Genomic DNA, 22,059 nt, shown 5'->3' with positions numbered 1-22,059 from the left:
GATGCCTGCAGGTTTGGGGCATCCACAGCCTCCTTGGGCAGCCTGTTCCAGTGCCTCACCACCCTCTGTGTGAAGAAATTCCCCTCATATCCAACCTAAACCTCCCCTTTGATCCAGCTCAGACCCGGCTCCTGCTGTCCCCATCTGCCCACAGAGACAAAAGAAATGCAAAAACCAGGCAAATTCAGAAGTCATTCCAGCTTCTCATTCTTTATTCTCCCATATCATTCCCCAGCAGCTACCTCTATTTGTCCCTATGGGAACAGAGGCAAGGCCATGCACACAACCTTTTCGTGCAACGAACACTGAGCTGCAATGTGCCCAGGTGCTGCCATGGGTTACAGCTGCACACTTACATGCTACACAGGAGCAGAACACTCTGCTCTGAGGCTGATGGGCAGCTTCTGCTCAGCCCAGCAGCTCTGTATCTTCTGTGCACTCGCTGAGCCCTTGGCAAGGAGCACACAGAACAGAGCTCAGCACTGAATTAGAGGCACGGGTCAGTAATCTCCTGCCCTGCTTTCAGCTGGGACAGGATGGGTGTTCTCATTGTCTGGTATGATGCCGTGTTTTGGCTTTGGGGAATAAAGAACGCTGCTAACACGCCGTGCTCCAGCTGGGCATCAGTCAGCAGATGCTGAAAACTCACTGTGCATCATTTGTTTTGTAAATATATATAAATTAATTACTTTTTTTTTTCTTCTTCCCCCCCCCGACTGGGAAGGAGGGGCTGCGTGGTGCTGAGCTGCTGTTGGGTCACATAGCACAACTCCAACACTGTCAGTTACACAAAGAGCACAGCACAGAGCCATGCAGAAACAACCACAAAGCAGAGCTCACAGCATTTGACCCAAGGAACTCGTTATTTCAAGCTGAAAGCAAGACACCAAACACTCAAAACCTCCAGCAAAAGGAGGCTCAGGGAGTGCACATCTGATGCATGTGGGTTCAGTGAGCTCTGCTGAGAGGGGTGGTAGAACAGCACCTGGCACTGCACCTTCATGGAGAATTAAACCTACAGGTTGAAGGCCACGTTGATGAGAAGCAGCAATAATAATCATTGCAGGCAAAAAGAGTGAGGGAATTCCTGTGATCTTTAGGAGGGGTGATTTCACAGCACTGGGGAAGGTCCTGTCCTATTTCCAGTCCCATAGTGCCACCATCTAAGATTCATTTCCAATGGGAGATCTGAGTGTAACAGCAAATCAGATTCATGTCCAAATTCAGCCAGCTTCCGTTGTGAGCAGCAGGAGAGCAGTTCAGTCCCATCTTACCACCTCACAGTGAAAGATCCCTGTTACAGGAAACAAAAACATGTGGTTGTTGGCAGCCCTTCTGCCATGAAATCCAGTTTTATTCAGTTTGTAAGTTTGGGAAATCAACCCACACCTGGAAATCTGTCCTAGCACGAGTGCTCAGAGCCCTCAGCAGCAAGGGAAGGGCGTAAGAGTACTGAAAGAAGGCAGCACCTTCTCACAGCAGGTCACGCAGGAATCCCTGCAGCCAAATGAGCTCTCATGTCTGGTAGTGAGGAAGGAAGGGGAGAGCTCTGCTGCTTCAGGGCAAACTGAAACGACAGGTGTGTGGCTGAGCAGCAGCAGGGAAAGCTGGGCAAAGCTACCCAAAGGGAAAGCTCTAGTGCTAGAAACACAGGGCAGGAAGCACTGCTCCCTCACGTGGGGGGCAAAGAACTTACCTGTCAGGAGAACAAGTCTGCCTGGCTCTTGTCAGGCACCAACTGCTCCCTGGATACATTTTCGAGACTGAAGATGTCAGACCTGCTTTTTGCTTCAGACTTCCCCCATGCAGCGATACCACCCACAGCTACCAGGCAGCTCAGGAGCACTAAAGAGAAGAGTGCATAAGCAGAGAACCACTCACTGTGCCTGGCCTGGATATCTGCACCAGGCACTGCTGCTCGATAGCGTTAATGAGAGATCAGCAGCCTGAAGAATGATGGACAAAGAGCATGGAAGTGTTAGTGCCAGACTGCACGGAGCGGGACGCCTCAGGGGAGGATCTCTGAGGTTCTGACATTCCTTGGGCTAATTAAGGTGAAACACTGCCAAACAATGGGTTAAATGTTGATTTGTATTACACTATAATACCAAGCACAAAATGCAGATATATATTTCATAGAATCATGGAATGACCTGGGTTGAAAAGGACCACAACGATCATCCAGTTCCAACCCCCTGCTGTGTGCAGGGTCACCAACCAGCAGACCAGGCTGCCCAGAGCCACATCCAGCCTGGCCTTGAATGCCTCCAGAGATTATATTTATTTAGGTGTGATGATATGCATTGTGTTACATCCTAATTTAGCTTGAAAAGTGAGAGAAGAAGAGAGAAAAGGAGAGAGGAAAAGAGATTGGAGTGGAGGGGAGAAAGAAAATCCAGATCATCACCCTCAGCTCCAGTATAGTTTCCAACCCAATAACATTTGTGTGGTGGGTGCACACCAGACCACTGAGTCACAGCCCTTATAATTATTGCCAAAAGGTGCATTTCACATACATAGGAGTGGTTTACAAGTGTGGGGGAAATAGGTGGGACTTGCATTTGTGCATATGCAGAAGGGTAGCATCAGCTCCTTCCTCCAGCTGAGACAGGGGACACAGAGACCCTTACCACACAGGTCACGTAGGCACCTCTTGCAATGGGGAAACCTGCCCACACTTGTGCTCTGAGTCTCACATACCTGCAACGATCAGCATCCACATGCGGCCGTGATTCCTGGATGGCAGAGCGTGCCTGGGTGAAGGGACAGCTGAAGCCTCTGAGATGGAAAAAAGCAAAAAGTCCAGCAGGCTCCCAGCACCGCGCACAGCAGCCTCCAGCCCAAACCCAAAAACAGGTGCCCAGCTCACTCAGGAGTGCAGCAGGACTGTATCAGCTGAAGCAAAGCCTTATCTGCTGTTACTATTATTAGCCCCCGCCAGCAGCTGGGAAACTTTCCTCACCTCTCTTAGATTGGGAGGACTGTTAGGGTAGGAGGAAACAAAGCCAATAAGCAAACCAACCAAGCAGGAAAGCTTGATTAAAAGTGGCTCCTGAAGCAAGACTGCTGCACCCATTCTGCCCGTATGGCCAGGGAGCACAGAGCCCAAGGACAAGTTCTGTACTCAGAGAGTGGGGAGGTGCTGGAACAGCTGCCCAGAGAGGCTGTGGATCCCCGTCCATCCCTGGAGGTGTTCAAGGCCAGCAAGGATGGGGCCCTGGGCAGCCTGGGCTGCTGTGAGATGTGGAGGTTGGTGGCCCTGCGTGTGGCGGGGGGTTGGAGATTTGTGATCCTTGAGCTCCCTTCCAACCCTGGCCATTCTGTGATCTGCACCAAGGGCAGCCAGCACAGCATGCAGGGAAGCAGACACTTCAAAGCTTTTCCTGAGGAAGCCCTGCGGCGCCCAAATGCTGCACAGGAGGTGGGGCTGCTCAGCATTTCCTCTGCTCAGATGGGCGAGCACAGCCCAGGGCGAGGTGTGATGGATGAGGCTGCTTCAGAAGGGCTGAAAACCACACGGAGGGAAGGTTTTGCCAGTCACTGCAGCCCTTATCTTTATAACAACACTGCAAAGCTGTTCCACTGCACCCTGGGCTTTATGGCAGCTGGGTGGCATTGCTGGGAGGAGATACTGAACCGCAGGAAGGGACTGCTGGAGGTGCCCCAGCCACGGCAGCTCCTTGCAGCAGGTGCACAGCAAAGCATCCCGGAGGAATTTGGGGATCCCCGGAGAAGCAGACCGCCCCGCTGCTCCGGGCAGATCGTGCCGGGGCTCCGCATCTCTCAGCACGACGTTCTGCTCCCCGTTCGTATGGAAAGGCTGCACCCTGAACCCGGTGTCCCGCCCCACCACCCCGTCCTGCTGACCCCGCACTGCAGGTATTGAGCGAGGAGCTCCCACCCCCCCCGGAGACCAAGGCCAGCCCCCCCAGAAGGGTCCGGCCGTACCCGTACCGCCGGCGGTGGGCACCGCGGTGCTCCAGTTCGTTCCGCAGCTCCATTCGTCCCGTCCATCATCGCAGTCGGGATGACCGTCGCAGAGCCATTCCAGGGGGTAGCAGTCGGTCTGGGGGTCGTACGGCTCCGAACAGTGGAACTGCTCGGGTAGGCACTGAGCCAGGGAACCTGCGGGGCGAGCAGAGAGAAACCCCATAATTGGGGAACCCCGTAATTGGGGAACCCCGTAATTGGGGAACCCCGCCGCCCGGTTCCCGGGGTGCTCTTGAGCCGCGCGCAGCGCCGGCCAATGAGAGCAAGAGAGCCGCGTGCGGCCTCGGCCAATGAGAGCGAAGGGCGTGCGCAGGGATCCAATGGGGAGAGAGGACGGCGGGAGACGCGGCCGCCCACACTCACCGTTGCCGGACGCAGAGGTGGGCAGCGGGCGGACCGCGCGCAGCAGCACCACCAGCCCCACCAGCAGCCCCGCCATGCCGGTCCCCAGCCTGCCGCCGCGCGTCTATAAAGCGGGTCGCGGGAGGGCAGAGCGCATGCGCGACGCCCCGCCTCTCGGCCAATAGACGGCCTCGAGCTGGCGCGCGACCTTCAAGAGGCCACGCCCCCTGGGCGGACATGGCGCCCCGCCATGAGCTCGGTGCTGCCAGGGGCGGGAGGTGAGGAGCTGCCTAACCCGGGAGGTTCTGCCGGGCGGCACCCTGTCCCTCAGGCTTGTCTCACTGCCAACGTCATCGATGGAGATATTAAACAGCGTTAGCCCGCTACTCGTAGAACCATAGAGTGGCCTGGGTTGAAAAGGACCGCGACGATCATCTGATTTCAGCTCCCCGCAGGGTCGCCAAACAGATCGAAGCCCAGCCCAAAAAAACACAAAAAATCAGTGCCCCCAAATAATTATGAATTAGTTTTCAAAGGGATCACGTGGTAGTTGTATTGGTAAGGCTGAGGTAGCTCATCAGTCCCACTCTGACGAGATGCTGGCCCAAGGCTGAGAACGAGGCATCTTTGAGGCTGCTATCCTGAGTTAAAGTTAGCACTAGGAGGCATTAGTTGGTATGGGAGATGTTCCCCAATACAAGAAGGACATGGAGCACTTGGAATGGATCCAGAGGAGGGCACAAAGATGATCAGAGGGCTGGAGCAGCTCTCCTATGAAGAAAGGTTGAGAGAACTGGGCTTGTTTGGCTTGGAGAAGAGGAGGCTGCAGGGAGACCTCAGTGTGGCCTTCCAGTACTTGAAGGGAGCATATGAACAGGAGGGGGAATGGCTATTTACGAGGGTGGATGGTGATAGGAGAAGGGGGAATGGCTTTAAACTGAGACAGGGGAGGTTTGGGTTGGATATTAGGAGGATGTTTTTCACACAGAGGGTGGTGATGCACTGGAACAGGTTGCCCAAGGAGGCTGTGGATGCCCCATCCCTGCAGGCATTCAAGGCCAGGCTGGATGTGGCCCTGGGCAGCCTGGGCTGCTGGTTGGTGACCTGCACACAGCAGGGGGTTGGAACTGGATGAGCACTGTGCTCCTTTGCAACCCAGGCCATTCTGTGATTCTGTGATTCTATGTTACGGGGCTGGGGTTGGACAGCTGCCCAGATGGATGAACAGATTTGACAAACTGGGGAAGCAGAGTTGGCAAATGAGCTCATACCCTTACAAAGCAAAACAATAATACTCATCGCTGACAGACACCACTCATCACTGAAACTCACAGGTCCTCACACTGGAAGAGCACAGGGCCGGGTACTGGGCTGTGGGGACCTGCTGCTGGCAGGGAGAGCCTGGAGGGGCCTCTATCTCAACTGACTGTTCTGCTCCTAACAGTTGTCTTGGGAACTGTTGGTATGCAGCTGGATTCCTCCCAGCTATGCCAAATGTCTCAAGGTGCTTGGTGTGCTATGAGCCAGGCTCCAGAGCAAAATCTGTACCAACCATCAAGTCACAGCTTTATGGGTGTAAAAGCAGAATGAACTGATGGATGCTAAGCCCATCAAACAGGACTCTGAGGCTGCTGAGAGCTAAGCAGTGCCACAGTTAATGGATATCTCTTACCAGAACATGAGTGCCAGGTGTGTTGTTCAACTTTGTCCATTAGGGATATCCCAGCTGTGTTTCTGGGTCTCCTCTTGCAGGAGTTTATATCACAAGCAACTCATAAACATGCCAAGCCCAAGCTTGTAGGATGTATATCATCCTATTATCCTCTTGAAATAACTTCACATCCAAAACAGCATTAAAGAATAATTTCACTAACTCCAACAGAACAGACAAAAGGGGAGAATAATCATAACTTTAAATACATTTATTAGTTGTGCGTGAAAATATGTTCTGTATAACATCTCCATAGCTAAATCCACTGCAGGCTTACCATTAAAGTGCTGCTTTTTAATGAACCAAGACCTGTACATCCAGGCTCATCACACTCATTCCTCACAAGTAGGGCTGGTCTTTTGAGATTTCCCACTTCTTAAGCACTGGCCCCGGTGTCACTGGCTTTTTGTCAGCTGCTGTCACTGCAGAGCTTGAGCTGGGGTAGAAAAAGGAAAAGAGAAGATGCTGTACTGAAGGAAACCACAAAGAACCAGCTCAGCATTCTTTTAACCTGTGAAAGCTGCCAGCACTACCTGTCATCATAGAATCATAGAATGGCCTGGGTTGAAACAGACAAAGATCCAGTTTCAACCCCCCTACTATACTCAGGGTCACCAGCCACCTGACCAGGCTGCTCAGAGCCACATCCAGCCTGGCCTTGAATGCAGGGATGGGGCATCCACAGCTGTAAGAAGAGCAATATTTTGGTGCAAACCACGAGGCTCACACCCGCTCTGGGGCTCCCACCTACCTGCTGCCCTCAGCCCCCGCTGTGAGAGTTTTCAGCCCCGAGGCGACCACGATGGGCGGGCCCGCCTCCCGGCGCCCATCCCGGGTGCAGTAATAGTTGTCAGCGAGTTTGTGGCTGGGGCCCACCGGGAGCCGGGGCGGCGGCTGCGTCCTGCAAAGGTGTGAAGAGCTCCAGCACAAGGGCTGCTGCCAGAAGGCCTCAGCACCGCCGGGTTAAAAGGGAGCAGCGCCCCCCCATACAGGGTACCTCTTGGAGATCTCCGTGTAGCGCAGCGCCAGCTTGGCCTGAAGGTCCCGCTGCAAGGCAAGGGGAGAGAACCTCAAGCGGAGGCCACCGCAGCACGGCCACCGGAGCTCGCCAGCAGCAAGCAGGACGCGCGGTGCCGTGGGCCGGAGCCACCCTTACCCCCGCCAGGAAGTTACGGAGCCGCTGGATGAGGCGGGTGGCCGTCGCCATCTTGGCTGTTGTGAAGGGCAGCGAGGGGCGGGGCGGGAGGGTGCGGTGCATGTTGGGTCTCGCGAGACTTGGGGAGACATATAGCCAGAGAGAGTTGGGGGGGGAGGGGCGGGTTATATTGAGTGTCGCGAGATTTGGATGTGCACCAGATGAGGCCGTGCAGCGGGAGCGCGCGAGGTTTGCTAGGTCTCGTGAGAGTTACTGGATCGCGCGCGATTTACTGGATCTCGCGAGCTTTGTCGCTATATAAAGTGGCGCAAGGAGGCACCTCCCCCTTCCTACCCTTGGAGCCGCCATGGATACGAGCCGCGTGCAGCCCATCAAGCTGGCCAGGGTGGGGGCCGGGGGCCGTGAGGGGTTCCGCGGGGGCGGGGCGGGGCGGTGTCCGGGTACTGACGCGCCGCTCTGTGCCCGCAGGTCACCAAGGTGCTGGGCCGGACCGGCTCCCAGGGGCAGTGCACGCAGGTGAGCGGGCCGTTAGGCCGGGCTGCGGGGCCGCCGGGCCGCGATGACGCTTTGCTTCGCCTCAGGTGCGCGTGGAGTTCATGGACGACACGAGCCGCTCCATCATCCGCAACGTGAAGGGACCGGTGCGAGAGGGAGACGTCCTCACCCTGCTCGAGTCGGAACGCGAGGCGCGGCGGCTGCGCTGAGCTCTGCGGGCCGCCCCAGCTGCCCGGCCGGGCCCGCACCGCGCTGCCGTTGGGCGCTGCGTGTGTTTGGAGCGGCCTGCAGCGAGATGGAGAGCAGCGCGGTGCTGGTGGTTGCACAATAAAGGTTTTTTTCCAGTAGCTTTTTGCCCAGGACTTGCTTATTGAGTGTTTTAGCTTTATAGCGTGCCTTTGTGTGCGTGTCAGCCTTTGGTTTTGGGCTCAAGAGGGACCAAAGCCTGCTCTTAGAACTGTGCTTATCCATGATGCCTTCATCCTGATGTTGTTGTGATCTTGTATTTTTGTTAACTTGTTACTTGTAACAAAGCTAACTTTATTTTGGTTACAGCAACCTCGTTTCTGACTGTTCTGCTAACTCTGTATGTAACCAGCAGGGCGGTACTGCTGTGCTTGCTTCTGTGAAGTTCTATTATAATTTGGAAGTCAACTTACCAGCCTGCGAAGTAACTGCCTGCTGCCTCAGCCTTTCTGTCCTCAGTAAGCAATTCCATTAGTGCTGCTATAAATACAGCTCCTTGCTGTCTTTCCTGGCAGTCACCCACAGAGAGCAAGTGTTACCTTTCTTCTTCAAGGTGTCAGTAAATCAACATCAGTGCCTTCAGCTTTTGCTTCTACCACAAGGTCAGCCAGAAGAGTTTATTTTAGGCCACTAAATAAAGATAGAGGTAGGACAAAATACTAAGAGTCGGTCTAAAAACTGTCACAGTTCAGGTGGGAATGTCTGTCTTCCTTTAATGTCCTGAACCTCATTAAGGCACTTCAGTGACCGGGAAGAAAGTTTGAGCTTCCAATAGCTGAGGAGAGCATTTGCGGAATGTTCCAATCACTGAGCTTAGGATTGTCAGGTATGTGCATGTGCTGTTGCTTTATCTGATTCTTGATTCCTCTTTGATATCCTTTTAATTTCAGATCATAGAGAGCCTGCCTTTCCTTGGTTCTTGTGGCACAGCAGAGATCTCCAGGGCTGGCTCAGTGCAAGGAGGGGCCTGCTGTGGAGTTCTTTTATCTGGCTGCTTTTCATTCCCAGCATAGCATTGGCAGTGACCAAAGAATGTGGTGTGCTGAGGACAGACAGCCGAGCAGGGCTGCCAGCTGTGCTGCTGAGTGACACAAAGCATCAGCTGTGAGCAGGTGACCAGGTGGGCATGCATTTGTAGTGAGTGGGGTGGCTCAGAGCAGCTGTAGCCCTCCCCACTTGTCTCTGTGTGGTCACTGTACCCTCCTGCCCTGCAAGGACCTCGCAGCCTCCTCCTGCTCCATAGCAATACAGCTGTACAGCATTAGCAGCAGGGAGCAAAGGGCTGCACCTGGTCTCAGTGTTACATTTGATTCCATGAGGTGAAACAGGCCAGAAGCCATCACCTCACATGACCGGAGTCCAGGCTTCAGATTTTCTGCTCTGAAACACTTCAGCTGGAAATAAAAAGCACCACAGATGGATTTGGGCAGTTCAATAGACCTGTGGGGTTGGAGTGCAGAGGGCCAGGGCTGTAACCAGACAAAGAGGCAGGAGAGTTTTGATGGTGGCTGTAATATTTCAAAATAAGTTTAAATTTTATTTGTCTTAAAAATAAACATCAGTATAAAAATGTCAGTAAACAGATGTGTGAAACAAAAGCAGTGAGTACGGAGTACATACAGAGCGGTGTACTGGAGAGTGGCTGTAAGCTTCGTGTAGTAACTTCAGTGCAAAGCTGAAACAAGGTGAGAACAGCGGCGTGCTGCCCAGAGCAGCCCTCCTGGGAGCATTTCCCAGCTGGTGAGATGGCTCAGACCAGGCCTTGTGTGCCTCAGTGGAGGAAGAGGAGCCAAGGGGCAGCAGTGGGGGCTGCAGCATCGCTTACCTTAGAGCAGGGCCTGCTTCATATGCAAAAGCCTTCTTGTTTTGTCTGCTGCCAGTCCTCGTCCTTACCTCGTCTGTTCTCACCCTGCCTGGTGCACGCACACTTGCACAGACACACATGTTCCTACGTACGTGTCCATCTCTGCAGGCCCTAGGCTCTCAGCTCTTCTTGCTGCTCTATTTCTGGAGCTAGCAGCCACGCTCCTCCCCTTGGGGAGGGCAAACAGACTTGTGAAGGCAGCAACAGCCCATGGATGGTTGGTGGCTGTGGGACTTTTAAAATGGGAAATGCTTGTGGGCTGAGTTTCATCTCTGTGGCTCCTGGCACAGGCTGGGCAGTCTCAGTCCCTAAATGCAGCTGTGGCTCTCATCTCTTCTGTCAGCTTGGCTGCAGGTCTGAGCACCCAGAAGTTTTGGCTCCCATTGAGCAAATCAAATCATTGAGTGATTTGATGTTCATCTTTATATATATATATATATATATATTGCTTAGTGTATATATATATATGTAATTTTTTCTTTTGTGTGCGTGTGTTAGAGAAGAGCCAGGTTTCTGTTGGGAAAGGAAATGCCAGGAAAGACGAGCGCATATTTCAGTCTGGAAATGCTCCTGTGGCCACGAGGCAGCTGCTCCATGTCCCCTCTCCCACTGCTGCTGCTGCTTGTCCTCCCACAGCCCCACTCCCCCTCGCAGCCCTGCAGTGCTCCTGCAGCTGCAGTGGGACGCTTCCTGCACTGAGGCCCAGGGACAGTGCCTGCTCTGTCGAGCGGAGATGGAAAACATCCGCAGCCTCAGGGAGCGATTCAGCACGCGAAGGAGCAGCAGGAAGGGGGACAAGTGACAGCCTGGCTCTGATGGTGGCCAGCTGGCACACAGCCGGATCCAAAGGTCATTCTAATTTGGTTTCTTTGGGCTCACGGGGCTCTTGGTGCCCGCTGTTGATGTCCCCTGCTGCGGAGAAGGAGTAGTCAGTGAATGTCACCAGAGACCCCTCCTGTGGCTCCTGGTTGGGGCTGGCCAGGCCGTTCCCCTGCCACCAAGGATGCGCTGAGCATCTGCCACCCATGGGACACTGCTGCTGCCTCCACAGCACCTTCCTCGGGTACCGTCAGCTGCACTCACTTGAGTCACAGCCCCATTCCCCTCCCCGTGTCACCTGCCCACTGGGCAGCCCTACTGGCGGTGTGGTGCCACCTCCATGTCCCTTACAAGGGCTGAGGGGGCTGCAGCACTCACCTGTGGCTGTGCCTTTGTCCCGTTGAGGTGGGCATACAGGAGCACTGCAATGTTGCTGTGTCCTGCCTCCAGCGCGATGGTGACAGCGTTGTTACCATCCTAAGGAGGACAAGAGAGCGGTTGGGAGAGGTTTGGGTTTGGGTCTGGGGGTGGGTGAGTGTGCTCAGGCCCTGGCAGAGAAGCCTTACGCTGTCCACAATGGAGACGTCGCAGGTGGGCTGAGCCAGCAGCAGCTTCACAGTCTCCACACGGCCGTGCTCGCAGGCACACATGAGTGCAGTAGAGCCTTCCTCATCCTGCAGGTTCACGTTGGCCCCGCAGGCCAGCAGGGCTTCCACCATCTCCTGCCGTCCGTGGCTGACGGCCAACATCAGTGCTGTCTGGCCGGCCTGTGACACAAGGAACACTGCCAGGATAGTTCTACCCAGCTGGGCCACCTGCTCGTCCCACTGCTGTCCCCATTGCCCACTGGGCTCTGAGCACCTCCTTGCCTGATGGTGGGTGGAAGGAGCTCCTGATATGATGCCCTCCCCAAATACTGGCCCCTTGGAGTGAGCTCAGGAGGTGAGCACAGAGCCAGGAGCTGCTTGCAGGGAGTCAGGACATGGTGGCCCCCAGCCTACACCAACCTGGCTGGCCTTGGCGTTGACGTTGCCCATGCTGAAAAGCCTCCTGACCACATTCATGTCGTCTTCCTGCTCCACGGCCGCCAGAGCTGCCAGCATGAGGGCTGTGTAACCAGCTTTGTTCTGGTGGTCCACATTGCAGACCCCTGTGGGAAAGGACAGAGGAGGGGTTTGGGGGTGCTGCTCCCAGGGCATCCCAGTGTGGGATGTTTATGGGGCTGTGCAGACTTGGGGGCACCCACCTGTGTCCAGCAGCAGCCTCACAATGTGGAAGTTGGAGTGGGAGACGCTGTAGTGCAGGGCAGTGTTGCCATTCCCATCGGCCAGGTTGACCACGTGGGCCAGGAGGGCTGGTGAGAGCTCAGCAAAGGCCAGGAGGTGGTTGGCAACCGTGTCGGGGATGGATGACTTCTGGCTGGACAGACGGAACCACTCCTGCAGGACCAGGCTGCTGCTGGCGAGCTGCAGGCAGTGAGTGGGGCTGAGCCTCTGCATGGGACAGAGGCAGGACCCCCCAGCCCAGCCCCATGCAGGGACAGCCCAGAGTCTACGTGGGATTTTGGGATATCTGGGCCATGCTTTGAGAAGAAAAGTGCTGCTACAAGTATTGCTGGCCCATCTTAGGGCAGGTGGTACCCATCCCACTTGCAGCACCCAACTCACCGCCTCCTTGCTCTTGGTGGCTGTGGGGTGGCCCAGGTGAGTCTTAACAATGAGGCAGGCCTCCCGCATCCTGGGGCTCAGCTCGAACCTGGGGGGCACAAGGGTGGTTATGGCCCCAAGGGTATGCAGCCCCCGGCCCCCCAGCCCTGAGATTTCACTCCTCTCCCCGATTCCTTGCACCCCCCCCAGGGAACGTCCTCTTCACTGGAGCCCTCCCCCCAGTTCTGTGGCCATGCCCCTGGGGGGGGTCCAGCCTGCTGAACACAGCCTTATACGGACATGCTCAGACACTGATCTGCCCATTTTTAGGCTGAATTTTTTCCTTTGTTAAAAAATGCCTTTTTTTTTTTTTTTTTTTTTTTCCATCACTCCTGTAGAAAAGACACAGCTGCAGCCTTGTTCTCGGGGTTTCCTTAGCAGACCAGTGACGCGGGAACAACTCTTCCTGCCCGATGCTTTCTGCAGGACATGAGTGTGTTTTTCCCATCAGCAGGAGCACAGCATGGTGCAGGCACAGCACTTACTTCTCCTTCACCTCGGGGGGCTCTGGGGGGGCCGTGCTGGCCCCCTCACCCTCCTGCTGCCTGCTCAGCTCGCTTTGTCCGTCCCCATCCTCAGCATCCTCTTCTTCCTCCTCCGAGGTGTCGGTGCCCGCTGGCTCCTCACTGTCAGTGCTGTCAGCTGAAGCCTTCTCAGAGGAGCTGTCTCCTTCCTCTTCCTCCTCCTCCTCCTCCTCCTCGCTGGATGTGCTCTCGTACCTGCACAGAGAGAGGGGCTCAATGGCTGCACCCACCTGGTCCCCCCCACCGCCCCGTGGCTGGGGAAGGGGCAGCCCCTCAGGACCACGGGGACCCTGAGCACGTACTCCCCGTTCAGCACGCCCACAAACTGCAGGCTCTTCTTGCTGCCCTCAGCCTCGCTCCGAGGAGGTCCGTCCCGCTTCTTCATGATAGATTTCAGGGCTCCTGCAGCAAAGAGATGGGATCAGGGCCTGGTGAGTCGGGGGGCACCCCGAGCCCCCACCCAACTCACTGGCTGCAGGGCTGGGTGCTGCTCTGCCGTCCCGTGCCGGCTCCTGGCTGCCGTCCTCCATCTCCGCCGAGAGGGCTGCGGGATGCGTGGCAGCCCCTATTGCTTCCAGCACTGCCGCACGCTGCGGGCTGGGGGCACTTGGACTGCCTGGGGGGGGCTGCTGGCTTCCGGCATCGCACACAGCGGGCTCCGTCTGCTCACAGGCCGGGACGGCGGGGCCTGGGTCAGCGGGGCCCACGCTGGTGGGATGCGGGTCGGCAGCACCTGTATCAGCAGAGCCTGCACCGGCGGGGCCCACGTTGTCAGGGCTGGGGTCTGCATCGGGGCGGCTCCCGTCGGCCTGGCTGCCTTTATCTTCACGGCCCACGGCCGCATCGGGCCCCACAGCCACGTCCCGCCCGTGGGGCCGGCAGCCCACCCCGATGCAGGCGGTCTGCGGGGCGCACCCCACGGCCACGTCCGCCGTCTCCACGCTCTCTCCGGCCGCCCGGCTCTGCGTGGCCACCGCCGCCTCCACCACAGCCTCGGCCACCTGCGGCCTGGCCGTCACCTCCTTGTCCACGCGGCTGCGCGGCTGCCGGGCGCACACCTCCATGCGCAGCTCCTCCAGCTCGCGCGTGGCCTCCCGCAGGTGCCCCTCCATCATGGCGATCACGTCCTTCTGGTGCCCCACCGTCTGCTGCAGCAGCTCCAGCTCCCTCTCTGCCTCCGGGGCCAGGCCCAGCGAGGACTCCAGCACCCACACGGCCGCGTCCCGGCGCTCCCTCCCATCTGGCACGTCGCTGCCCTGCTGCTGTGATCGGTAGTAGAAGACGCCGTCGCTCATGGCCCGCTCCTCGCCCACCGCCACAGAGCGGCACTGCCTCTCCGCAGCCCTGGGCCTGGCTGCCACGCTCTTGCCCTGCGCGCTGCGGCCGCTCCGCTCCGGCACAGCCAGCTTCTCCGTCAGCTTCCTCAGCTCTGCTATCTTGCTCGTTCGTCCCTTCGCTGGCTCCACTTCTCCCTCCGGCTCTGCTTGGGGCTGCTCCTCGCTCCCATCGGGATGATCCAACAACACCTTGCCGGGCTCCGCCGACAGCTTCTCCATCAGCTTCGCCTTCTCCCGCTGCAGCTCGCAGATCTGCATCTCCAGCAGCGGGATGGTTTTCACCTGCTCCTCCAGCTCCCTCAGCTGCCGCAGGGCCGCGGCCATCTGCTCCCTCACGTGCTGCAGTGGGGCCGTCCCGAGCCCCGCAGCAGGAGTGCTGCGCCCTGAGCTGCCGGGGCTCATCCGCATGGAGCCCGGCTGGCCCTCGGAGCCTGCCGGCACCCATGAATGCACCTGGCTCGGGGCACCCGGCTGCGAGCGGCTCTGCTCCTGCTCCAGCCTCCTGCTCGTCTCCAGCAAGGTCTTCTCCACCTGCGGGTTTCGCGCCAGGCACTTGCGGGCAGGAGGTGGGAGCAGCCGCACCGCGGGCGGCGGGGACGTGGGGAGCGAGGTTTGCTTGCCGGGGGGTTCAGGGACCGCGCGGCCTTGCGGGGACAGCAGCAGTGCACTCCTCCCATCCTCGCTGAGTGTGGAAGCCAGGGACTCGGTGGAGGTCCAGGCGCTGGGGTGGCTGCTGGGGCTGCGCAGTGTGCCGGGCTGTGGCCGTGTCCCTTTCGCCCTGCGCGGCAGCGGCACCTTCTTGAGCGTTTGGCCGCTTTCGATGTCATCGACGTATTTCAGGAAATCCAGGTCCAAGAGGAAGCCATAGGGGGTTTCCACTGAGTACGAGCTCTTCTCGCCATCATCCTGGTCCCTGTACAAGAATGGGCCCCCGAGATCTGCAAGGCAAGCAGAGATGCTCAGGCAGTGGCCTGGTGGAGGCAGGAGGGCATTTCTGCTGCGCTGTAGGGGGATGCTGCTGGAGGTTGATATGGTGGATGGCCCCCCCGGCACCTGCGTGCCATCGGGTGCTGCAGGACTCTGCTCTGCTTTGAACTCAGTGCTGGGATGAGGAAACCCATCAGGATGGCTCAGTTCAATCCTGCATCCAATGGTGCTCCCCACCCCCAATCCCCACATGCAGCTCTGGTCCCTTTACCTGGCAGGTTCTGGTTCAGGTGTGCAGGCTGAGCCATCTTCTCCCTGCAGTGCTGCCGAGCAGGGGACCATCAACCTGAAATGACAGCGGGGCCCCAAGCTGCAAAACACTGCAATCCAGCCTGACCCCACCAGCCCCACACCGCTCCCCCAGTTGGGGTACCCCAACCCCAAAGCTGGGCCATATCCCTGCAGCCATGCCCCGACTCTGCCTGGCTCCCTCCTGGTGCCTGACGGCTGGAGCTGCTCCCAGGGATTGTTTGTACATTTAAGGAATGCTTTGCAGCCTGGGCCGACCGCACTGCCAGCTCTGAGGGTGCAAAAAGCCGTGAGTCAGAGTGGGGAGAAGGAGCAGGGCACTGAGCCTTCAGGCAGTGAGAAATCTGCCCAGGATCACACAAACTGATGCTTCACAAAGCCACACGACCACCAGCAGCTTCCAGCACCCATCACTGCTTTCCACCACGTCTCCCACCCCGCTGGGGGCTGCTCGGTGTCCCCGGGAGGAACCTGGCTGCTTTTCCCGATGAAAGCACAGGAGAAGGAGTGGTGGGAGGGGGGGGTGAAATGGGAGCCTGGCTTTCCCAGGAGCCAGGCACGCGCAGGCTGGGTGGGAGCCAGCGGGATGCCCGCCCAACCACGAGCCTGGCACTCAGCATAAGGAGCAATGAGAATTAGTGTTTCCCTTCCCTGCAGGAGAAAGGCACAAAAAGGGGCTGGGCCGTTCCTGTGAACCCAACAAGAGGCAAAGGAAGGGAAATGGCAGAGTGGGCTGCGCTCCAGGGATGAGCTCACAGCCCAAGGAGCTGCCACTGCTCAGCCCCAACCTGCCGCAGCATCTGGGCATGGGGCAGTGGGAACAGTGATCCCCGTGCTGGAACGGCCCATCTCAGCTTCCCCAACCCAAGGCAGGCAGCTCTCAACCCTCAGTGATGTCCCCGGGGCTCAGGGGCTGCCTGCATCCATCCTCACAGCTTTGGGGCTGCACTCTGGCACTTTGTTCCCCATACCCCAAGGAAGCCATGCAGAGAGGAGCCCTAAGCCCCTAAATTGAAGCACATCCCCTCCTCGCTGAGCCGGGGAAGTGCTTGGTTTCCTCCCTGCAGGTCATTAAGCAGCGCCGAGGCCAGGATAAACTTCCCCTGAGCACCGCTGTGAATCGAACGGGAGGAAAAAGGAGAGCAACAGGAACGGCTGCACGGCCCCGGCGCTCCCTTCCGCCGCGCGACCGGGAATTGTCCTGCCTGGGGCCGCGCCAGGAACAGCCCTGGCCCCGCTCCAGCCCCGCTCCGGCCCCATAAGAGCCGGGCATCACGATGCTTCCTCGGGGTACCCCTCGGCTCGGGGTACGGTGCCATTTCTCAGCGCAGCTCCACGCTGCCGGCCGTGCGCGTGCACCCACCTGCGCCAGAGGACAGGAGAGCATCAGCTCAGCTCTGAGCATGAGAAGCGGAGGCGGACAGAGGTGGCACATCGTAGCGAGAGGGTTAAGTCTCTGCCGTCACCTGCTGGGTTTGGCTGCACAAGGCCAGCCTTGTCCCCTCGCCCCAGCAGCCTCCAGCGCCGTGGCACCGCTTCAAAGAGCGGCCGCTCTCCGTGTCCCGGCAGGAGGAGCACGGCGGCTTTGTTGCTGCAGGTGGAGCACAGGGCTGGGCGATGCCGGCACCCCACCCTGCACTCCCTGCCCCCCGATGCTCTGCTCGAGGCACCGCTCCGACGGGCAGGAGGACCCCGTGCCAACCCCACTGATGCTGAAGCTTCTGGCACTGGCATTTCCCCAGGCAGGGGCAGAGTGGTGCCAGGCCCAGCCCAGCTGTGCCATCCGTGGGGCTGCAGAGGGGCGATGGAAGTCGTGGGTGGACACACTGACAGAACTCAGCAACCTTCCTCTGAGCCAAACACTGAGGTCATGAGGAATGTGAGAAGAACAGAGTCCAGAGCAGCCCTGGCCACTGCAGCTTGATTTATCTCTGCAGGCACGTTTCCCTCGAAGCTGCATGCGGCGATAAGCCCCCAAACCCAAAGTTAAAGGGAAAGCACTGAGCACAGACAGCTTCCTCCGCAGCGGGGGGGCCGGAGCTGCCAGCACCCCGCTGTGATTCGGGATCCTTGCATGGAGCCATTGTGGTGACACGTCTGCACGTCCCCTGCGATGCCACCAGCAGTGCAGCAGGATGGCTATGGCTAGGTGGTGCTCAACACCCTTCCCCCTGCCCCTAAGAAAGGGGACAACCAGCTCTGCTCACACCCCGTGAGCAGTCCCCACTGCCCACCTGGTCACACTGCTAGTCCTGCACCCACAGTGCAGCCCACCAGCACGTCCCACCAGCAGCTCCCAGTACCTCTGGGGCTAGTGACAACAGCTATGCGTTCCCTGAGGGCTGAGCCCTCTCCATCTGAGAGCGCTATGACTCCACTGCACACCACGTGCCTACAGCAGCCCAGGGTCCCATGGCATCCCCAGGTCCCCATTACCACGGGGTTCCCCAAAGAACCCCCAGCACCCCAGGGAGATCCACAGCTCCCCCAGTTCTCCAGGACCCCATCACTACGGGGTTCCCCACAGCACCCACAGGTCCCCATCACCACAGGGAGCCCCGCAGCACCCCCAGCTCTCTGGGTCTCCAGCACCACGGTGTGTCACATTTCTGGGGGTCTCCGTCACCATGAGGTTCCCCACAGCACCCCCAAGTCCCCATCACCATGGTGTGTCACAGAGCACCCCACTTCTCTGGGTCTCCAACACCACGAGGCTTCCCACAGCACCCCCAGGTCCCCAGCGCCCCAGGGAATGCCACAGCACCCTTAGCTGTGTCCCCATCACCATGAGGTGCCCCACAACGCCCCACTTCTCTGAGTCCCCAGCACCATGGGGAACCCCCACAGCACCCCCAGATTCCCACCAACACAGGGTGCCCAGCAGCACCCCACATCCGTGGGTCCTCACCGCCCTGGGGAGCCGCGCAGCACCGCCATCCTAAGACCCCCCAGGATTTCCCTTTTCCCATGCAGAACCGCAGAGCCCGGCCCGACCCGACGGAACGCAGCCCCCTCTCCGGCCCCGCTCCGCGTCCCGCCCGCCCGCGATGCCCGGGGCCGCCCCACCCCTCCGCGGTCCCGGCAGCTCCGACGCGGCCCCTCCGCGGGCCCCGAGCGGCGGCCCCGTCCCGCAGCCCTCACCGAGCTCCCGCCGCTCCCGCATCCCCCTCACCTCGGGTCCGGGCCGGGCGCGGGGCTGCAGCCCAACGCGGGGCCGCTCGGGGCCCGGCGGCTGTAGGTCGGAGCCCGGCGGGGCGGGCCGGCAGCGGGGCCGGGGCGGGGCGGGGGGGGCGGGAGCCCTTTCCCTTTCCCTCCCAGCGCGATCCGTCCCGAACCCTCGGGTGTTTTTCCAGCGCTCTTCAGTAACTCGGCTCGCGGGAAGAGCGGCACTGTTGGAAAGGGCGTTTGTGCCAAAAATGGTGGATTTCGGAGCCGGGAGCGCTGCGGCTGAGCCGTGCGGGGCTCTGCGGTCCACAGTCCCGAATTTGCGTTCCCGGGAGCGGCCGTCGGGGCGAGAAGTTCTGCAACCCGACGGGTTTTCGGTTCATAGGAAACACCGAACCACCTTTTTTTTTTAAGTCAGAAGAGCGTCTCGTAGGGCTCCTTTCCCCGCGAGCCCACTTCTCTGCTCTCTGCCACATGGCCCATACACGCGGCCGTGCCTCAGTTTCCCCATCGCGACGGCAGCAGTGCTCCCAAATCCGCGGTGTCCCCACCGAGCGCTGCGTGCCTCTCTCTCCATCTCCGTGTCCCTCTGTCCCCCCCCGCTTTGTGTCACCCCGTGTGCCCTCCCGTCCCCGGGCAGCCCCGCCAACCCCCCCGCAGATGCCCGCTCTGATCTCGCCGGCCGCAGGTGCCACCCGTCGGGTTCCGGCTCTTATCTCAGGCGATGCCTTTGGGAAGGCCGGGCGGCTTTTTTTGTGCCCGGCCCTATCGGGAGAACGCCTCGCAGTTCTGCCGTGCCGGGGTTTGCTTTGGCCGCAGTCCAGCGGTACCGGGGGCGGATCGGCCCCTTCCTGCCGTTACAAGGCCATAAACGCGTCCCAAAGGTGCCGCAGGCAGAACTTCCCAGCACCTCCGGCCATCCCTGCCCCTGTCCCTGCCCTGCAGTTTTCGGTCGGACTGGGCACGGTGATGGGGTGGAAGCAGAAGGCTGGAGCCCCGGCACAGCTCGAGGAACGCCTTCCATCACCGAGCAGCACCAGAAGGGAGAGGCCGTGTGCTGAGCGGTGGGACGGCAGCCCCATGGCAGCCCCAGTGGTGATGTCAGCTCGGCTTTACCCACCATTTCCCGTCACCCAGCAGAGTGGGATCGGGGTGGGTTGATGAGCTCCAGGGCCACAACGCGGCTTCAGAACGCCTCCGGGCCCTCAGCAGCCTAAATGATCCCAGCCGGGTCCTCGGGACGAGGGAGCCAGCAAACATCTCTCCGTCCCTCCATCGGGAACCATTCCCGGCCGCCTCCCCCACTCCGCCCTCGGGCTCTCAGCATCCGCCCCTCGTTTGACATTTCCAGCAGCGCTCTCCCAGACCCTCCCCTGCCCTCCGCGGGGCCGCACAGCCCCTCCATTGACGGCGGCAGAAAAGCCGCATCTGTTCCCGGCGCACAATCGGACCATTGACGGCAGCGCTGCCGCGGGGTCGGCGATCCTTTCCGCACCGCTTCCCCTCCGCGGGCTGTTCCGCAACCCGCGTTACGGGACCGCATCCCTCCTTCCCCGTGGGGCGGATGCGGGAACGGAGCGGATCGATTTCGGGCCGCCCTTCCCGGCCCCGCGGCCCCCGGGGGCGGCACCGAGCTGAGCTCCGGGCGCGGCCGGGAGGGGGCGGCGGAGGGCCGGGGAGAGCGGAGACGGCGGGGGAAGCGGGGGGAGGAGCGGGGGGGGGAGGGAGTGCGGGGGGTGCGGGGGTGGTGATGCAGGGGGTGCGTGGGGTGGGTGCGTGGGGTGGGTGCTGCAGGGGTGTGCATGGGGTGCTGAGGGTATATGCATAAAGTGGGTGCTGCAGAGGAGTGATGCAGGGGGGTACACTGGGTGGGTGCACGGGGTGAGTGCATGAGATGGGTGCTGCAGGGGGTGCATGGGGTGCGTGCATGGGGTGCTGAGGGTGCTTTCATGGGATGCATGCATGGTGTGGGTGTTGCAGAGGGGTGGTGATAGAGGGGAGTGCGTGGGGTGCATGCATGGGGTGGTGCTGAGGGTGTATGCATGGGGTACATGCATGGGGTGCATGCATGGGGTGGGTGCTGCAGAGGGGTGCATGGGGTGCCTGCATGGGGTGCTGAGGGTGCTTGCACGGGGTGCATGCATGGGGTGGGTGCTGCAGGGGGGTGCATGGGGTGCATGCATGGGGTGCTGAGGGTGCTTGCATGGGATGGGTGCTGCAAGGTCATGTGGGTGGGTGCATGGGGGATGTGCGTGGGGTGGGTGCTGCAGGAGGGTGCGTGGAGACGGGTGCATAGAGGGAGTGCTAGAGGTGGGTGCCTGGGTTCAGTGCTGCAGGGGGGTGCATGGGGTGCGTGCATGGATGGGTGCTGCAGGGGATGTGTGGGGTGAATGCATGGGGTGCTGAGGGTGCTTGCATGGGATGGGTGCTGCAAGGGTATGTGGGTGGGTGCTTCTGGGGGGTGATGCAGAAGGGTGTGTGGGGTGCTAAGGGTGTGTGCATGGGGTGGTGGCTGCAGGTGGTTGTATAGAGTGGGTGCTACAGGTGGATACGTGGAGTAGGTGCATAGGGTGTGTGCATGAGGTGGGTGCTGCAGCTGGGTGCACAAGATGGGTGCATGAAGTGGATGCATGGGCCAGGTGCTGCAGAGACCTACGTGGTCATGAGAGGGTTAACCCTAACCCTACCCTAGAACTAACCCTAATCCTAAAGATAGGTGCTGGGAGTGGGTGCTGGGTTGGTAGAGGTGAGAAAGGTGTATTGCATAGGAATCTGGGATGGGTGCTGTGGATGTGCAAGAGGATTGGGTGTTGGAAGTGGGCACTGGGAGTGGGCACTGGAGGTGGCAAAGGAGAAAGTGTATTGTGCAGGAGCCTGGGACGGGTCCTGGAAGGGGTGAGCTGAAAATGGGCACCCGGGGTGGATGCTGGGGGTGGATGCATGGTTAGGTGCTGGGAGTGGGTACTGAGGATGCACAGGATGGGAGCCCAGGACAGGTGCAGGGGATGGATGAGGGCTGGGTCCTGGATGGGGTGCTGGATGCCTGTGTTGGGTGCCTGGGGTGGATGCTGGGGGGGCTGTGGGTAGCAGTTGGGTCCTGCTGGGGGGTGTGGGCAGCCCCTCTGTGCAGGTGTTGGGATGATGACAGCAGGGATGAGCTAAAGAAGCTCTCTGTCCCCCACCCTGATCTGTGCATCCCCTCAGTGCTCCCAAATGCCAATGCACGGCATGGAGCAATGTGGAGAGATGCAGATAATGGAGAGAGAAAGGCTGAAGGTCTCAGACTGCATCTGCCAGCCCTGCAGCACTGCCACACACCACATATTTTGCCTTGCACACGTGGGGCCAGCAAACAACCAGCAACAGTGCAGGGGCAGAGCATCCCTTCTGCACCCCGATGAGCCCTGAAAGTTCCACCACCCGAAGCCCTTCAGCCTCTCCAGCAGACAGGTGGCTAAGGCTCATTTT

At 59.4% G+C, this 22,059-nt stretch overlaps 4 protein-coding genes across 11 annotated transcripts; 1 reads left to right on the top strand and 3 right to left on the bottom strand.

The window, feature by feature from the left end:
• Positions 1–194: 194 nt before the first annotated feature.
• On the bottom strand, positions 195–5,396 carry CD320 (CD320 molecule). 6 transcript variants are annotated; one of them, XR_014880126.1, is made up of 6 exons: positions 4,354–5,394; positions 3,949–4,125; positions 2,701–2,778; positions 1,697–1,845; positions 1,390–1,567; positions 195–1,294 (listed from the first exon to the last, which is right to left on the bottom strand). XR_014880126.1 is itself a non-coding variant. In XM_085211464.1 (5 exons), exons 1-4 carry the CDS (start codon positions 4,427–4,429, stop codon positions 1,700–1,702), a joined length of 471 nt encoding a protein of 156 aa, XP_085067590.1. In that variant the 5' UTR covers positions 4,430–4,566; the 3' UTR covers positions 195–1,294; positions 1,697–1,699. The 6 variants fall into 6 exon arrangements, 5 of the variants coding, with proteins under 5 accessions (XP_085067590.1, XP_003214070.2, XP_085067591.1 ...); XM_085211464.1 differs by lacking the exon at positions 1,390–1,567 and having other exon boundaries at positions 3,955–4,125; positions 4,354–4,566; XM_003214022.5 differs by lacking the exon at positions 1,390–1,567 and having other exon boundaries at positions 4,354–4,522.
• Positions 5,397–6,239: 843 nt separating this feature from the next.
• On the bottom strand, positions 6,240–7,323 carry NDUFA7 (NADH:ubiquinone oxidoreductase subunit A7). Its single transcript, XM_010724778.4, has 4 exons — positions 7,200–7,323; positions 7,041–7,090; positions 6,795–6,944; positions 6,240–6,479 (listed from the first exon to the last, which is right to left on the bottom strand). Exons 1-4 carry the CDS (start codon positions 7,299–7,301, stop codon positions 6,383–6,385), a joined length of 399 nt encoding a protein of 132 aa, XP_010723080.2. The 5' UTR covers positions 7,302–7,323; the 3' UTR covers positions 6,240–6,382.
• A 151-nt stretch (positions 7,324–7,474) lies between these two features.
• Positions 7,475–8,041, top strand: RPS28 (ribosomal protein S28). The gene is made up of 3 exons (XM_085211468.1): positions 7,475–7,584; positions 7,668–7,715; positions 7,781–8,041. Exons 1-3 carry the CDS (start codon positions 7,546–7,548, stop codon positions 7,901–7,903), a joined length of 210 nt encoding a protein of 69 aa, XP_085067594.1. The 5' UTR covers positions 7,475–7,545; the 3' UTR covers positions 7,904–8,041.
• Positions 8,042–9,436: 1,395 nt separating this feature from the next.
• Positions 9,437–18,732, bottom strand: KANK3 (KN motif and ankyrin repeat domains 3). Of its 3 annotated transcripts, none has more exons than XM_085211460.1 (11): positions 18,599–18,732; positions 15,389–15,463; positions 13,323–15,128; positions 13,156–13,255; positions 12,815–13,048; positions 12,291–12,378; positions 11,870–12,089; positions 11,631–11,773; positions 11,190–11,390; positions 11,002–11,100; positions 9,437–10,716 (listed from the first exon to the last, which is right to left on the bottom strand). In XM_085211460.1, exons 2-11 carry the CDS (start codon positions 15,423–15,425, stop codon positions 10,660–10,662), a joined length of 2,985 nt encoding a protein of 994 aa, XP_085067586.1. In that variant the 5' UTR covers positions 15,426–15,463; positions 18,599–18,732; the 3' UTR covers positions 9,437–10,659. The 3 variants fall into 3 exon arrangements, with proteins under 3 accessions (XP_085067586.1, XP_085067588.1, XP_085067587.1); XM_085211462.1 differs by having other exon boundaries at positions 9,437–10,713; XM_085211461.1 differs by lacking the exon at positions 18,599–18,732 and adding an exon at positions 18,568–18,589.
• Between the last annotated feature and the right edge of the window lie 3,327 nt (positions 18,733–22,059).

This window comes from Meleagris gallopavo, chromosome 30, assembly GCF_905368555.1.
Source record: "Meleagris gallopavo chromosome 30, MGAL_WU_HG_1.1, whole genome shotgun sequence".
NCBI classification, from domain to species: Eukaryota; Metazoa; Chordata; class Aves; order Galliformes; family Phasianidae; genus Meleagris; species Meleagris gallopavo.
The sequence above is the reverse complement of the archived record's forward strand: the minus strand, read 5'-3'. Positions and strand labels throughout refer to the sequence as shown.

Coding starts and splice junctions, on each gene's coding strand:
- CD320 (XM_003214022.5), bottom strand. CDS start 4,429: ATGGCGGGGCTGCTGGTGGGGCTGGTGGTGCTGCTGCGCGCGGTCCGC. Junction 4,126..4,353: donor CACCTCTGCGTCCGGCAACG/GTGAGTGTGGGC, acceptor CTCGCCCCGCAG/GTTCCCTGGCTCAGTGCCTA. Junction 1,846..2,700: donor GTGGATGCTGATCGTTGCAG/GTATGTGAGACT, acceptor TCTTCTCTTTAG/TGCTCCTGAGCTGCCTGGTA.
- KANK3 (XM_085211460.1), bottom strand. CDS start 15,425: ATGGCTCAGCCTGCACACCTGAACCAGAACCTGCCAG. Junction 15,129..15,388: donor CCTGAACCAGAACCTGCCAG/GTAAAGGGACCA, acceptor CTTGCCTTGCAG/ATCTCGGGGGCCCATTCTTG. Junction 11,774..11,869: donor GAGGCTGCTGCTGGACACAG/GTGGGTGCCCCC, acceptor CCTTTCCCACAG/GGGTCTGCAATGTGGACCAC.
- RPS28 (XM_085211468.1), top strand. CDS start 7,546: ATGGATACGAGCCGCGTGCAGCCCATCAAGCTGGCCAGG. Junction 7,585..7,667: donor AGCCCATCAAGCTGGCCAGG/GTGGGGGCCGGG, acceptor CTGTGCCCGCAG/GTCACCAAGGTGCTGGGCCG. Junction 7,716..7,780: donor CCCAGGGGCAGTGCACGCAG/GTGAGCGGGCCG, acceptor GCTTCGCCTCAG/GTGCGCGTGGAGTTCATGGA.
- NDUFA7 (XM_010724778.4), bottom strand. CDS start 7,301: ATGCACCGCACCCTCCCGCCCCGCCCCTCGCTGCCCTTCACAACAGCC. Junction 7,091..7,199: donor TCCGTAACTTCCTGGCGGGG/GTAAGGGTGGCT, acceptor CTTGCCTTGCAG/CGGGACCTTCAGGCCAAGCT. Junction 6,480..6,794: donor GCGGGGGCTGAGGGCAGCAG/GTAGGTGGGAGC, acceptor TTTCTACCCCAG/CTCAAGCTCTGCAGTGACAG.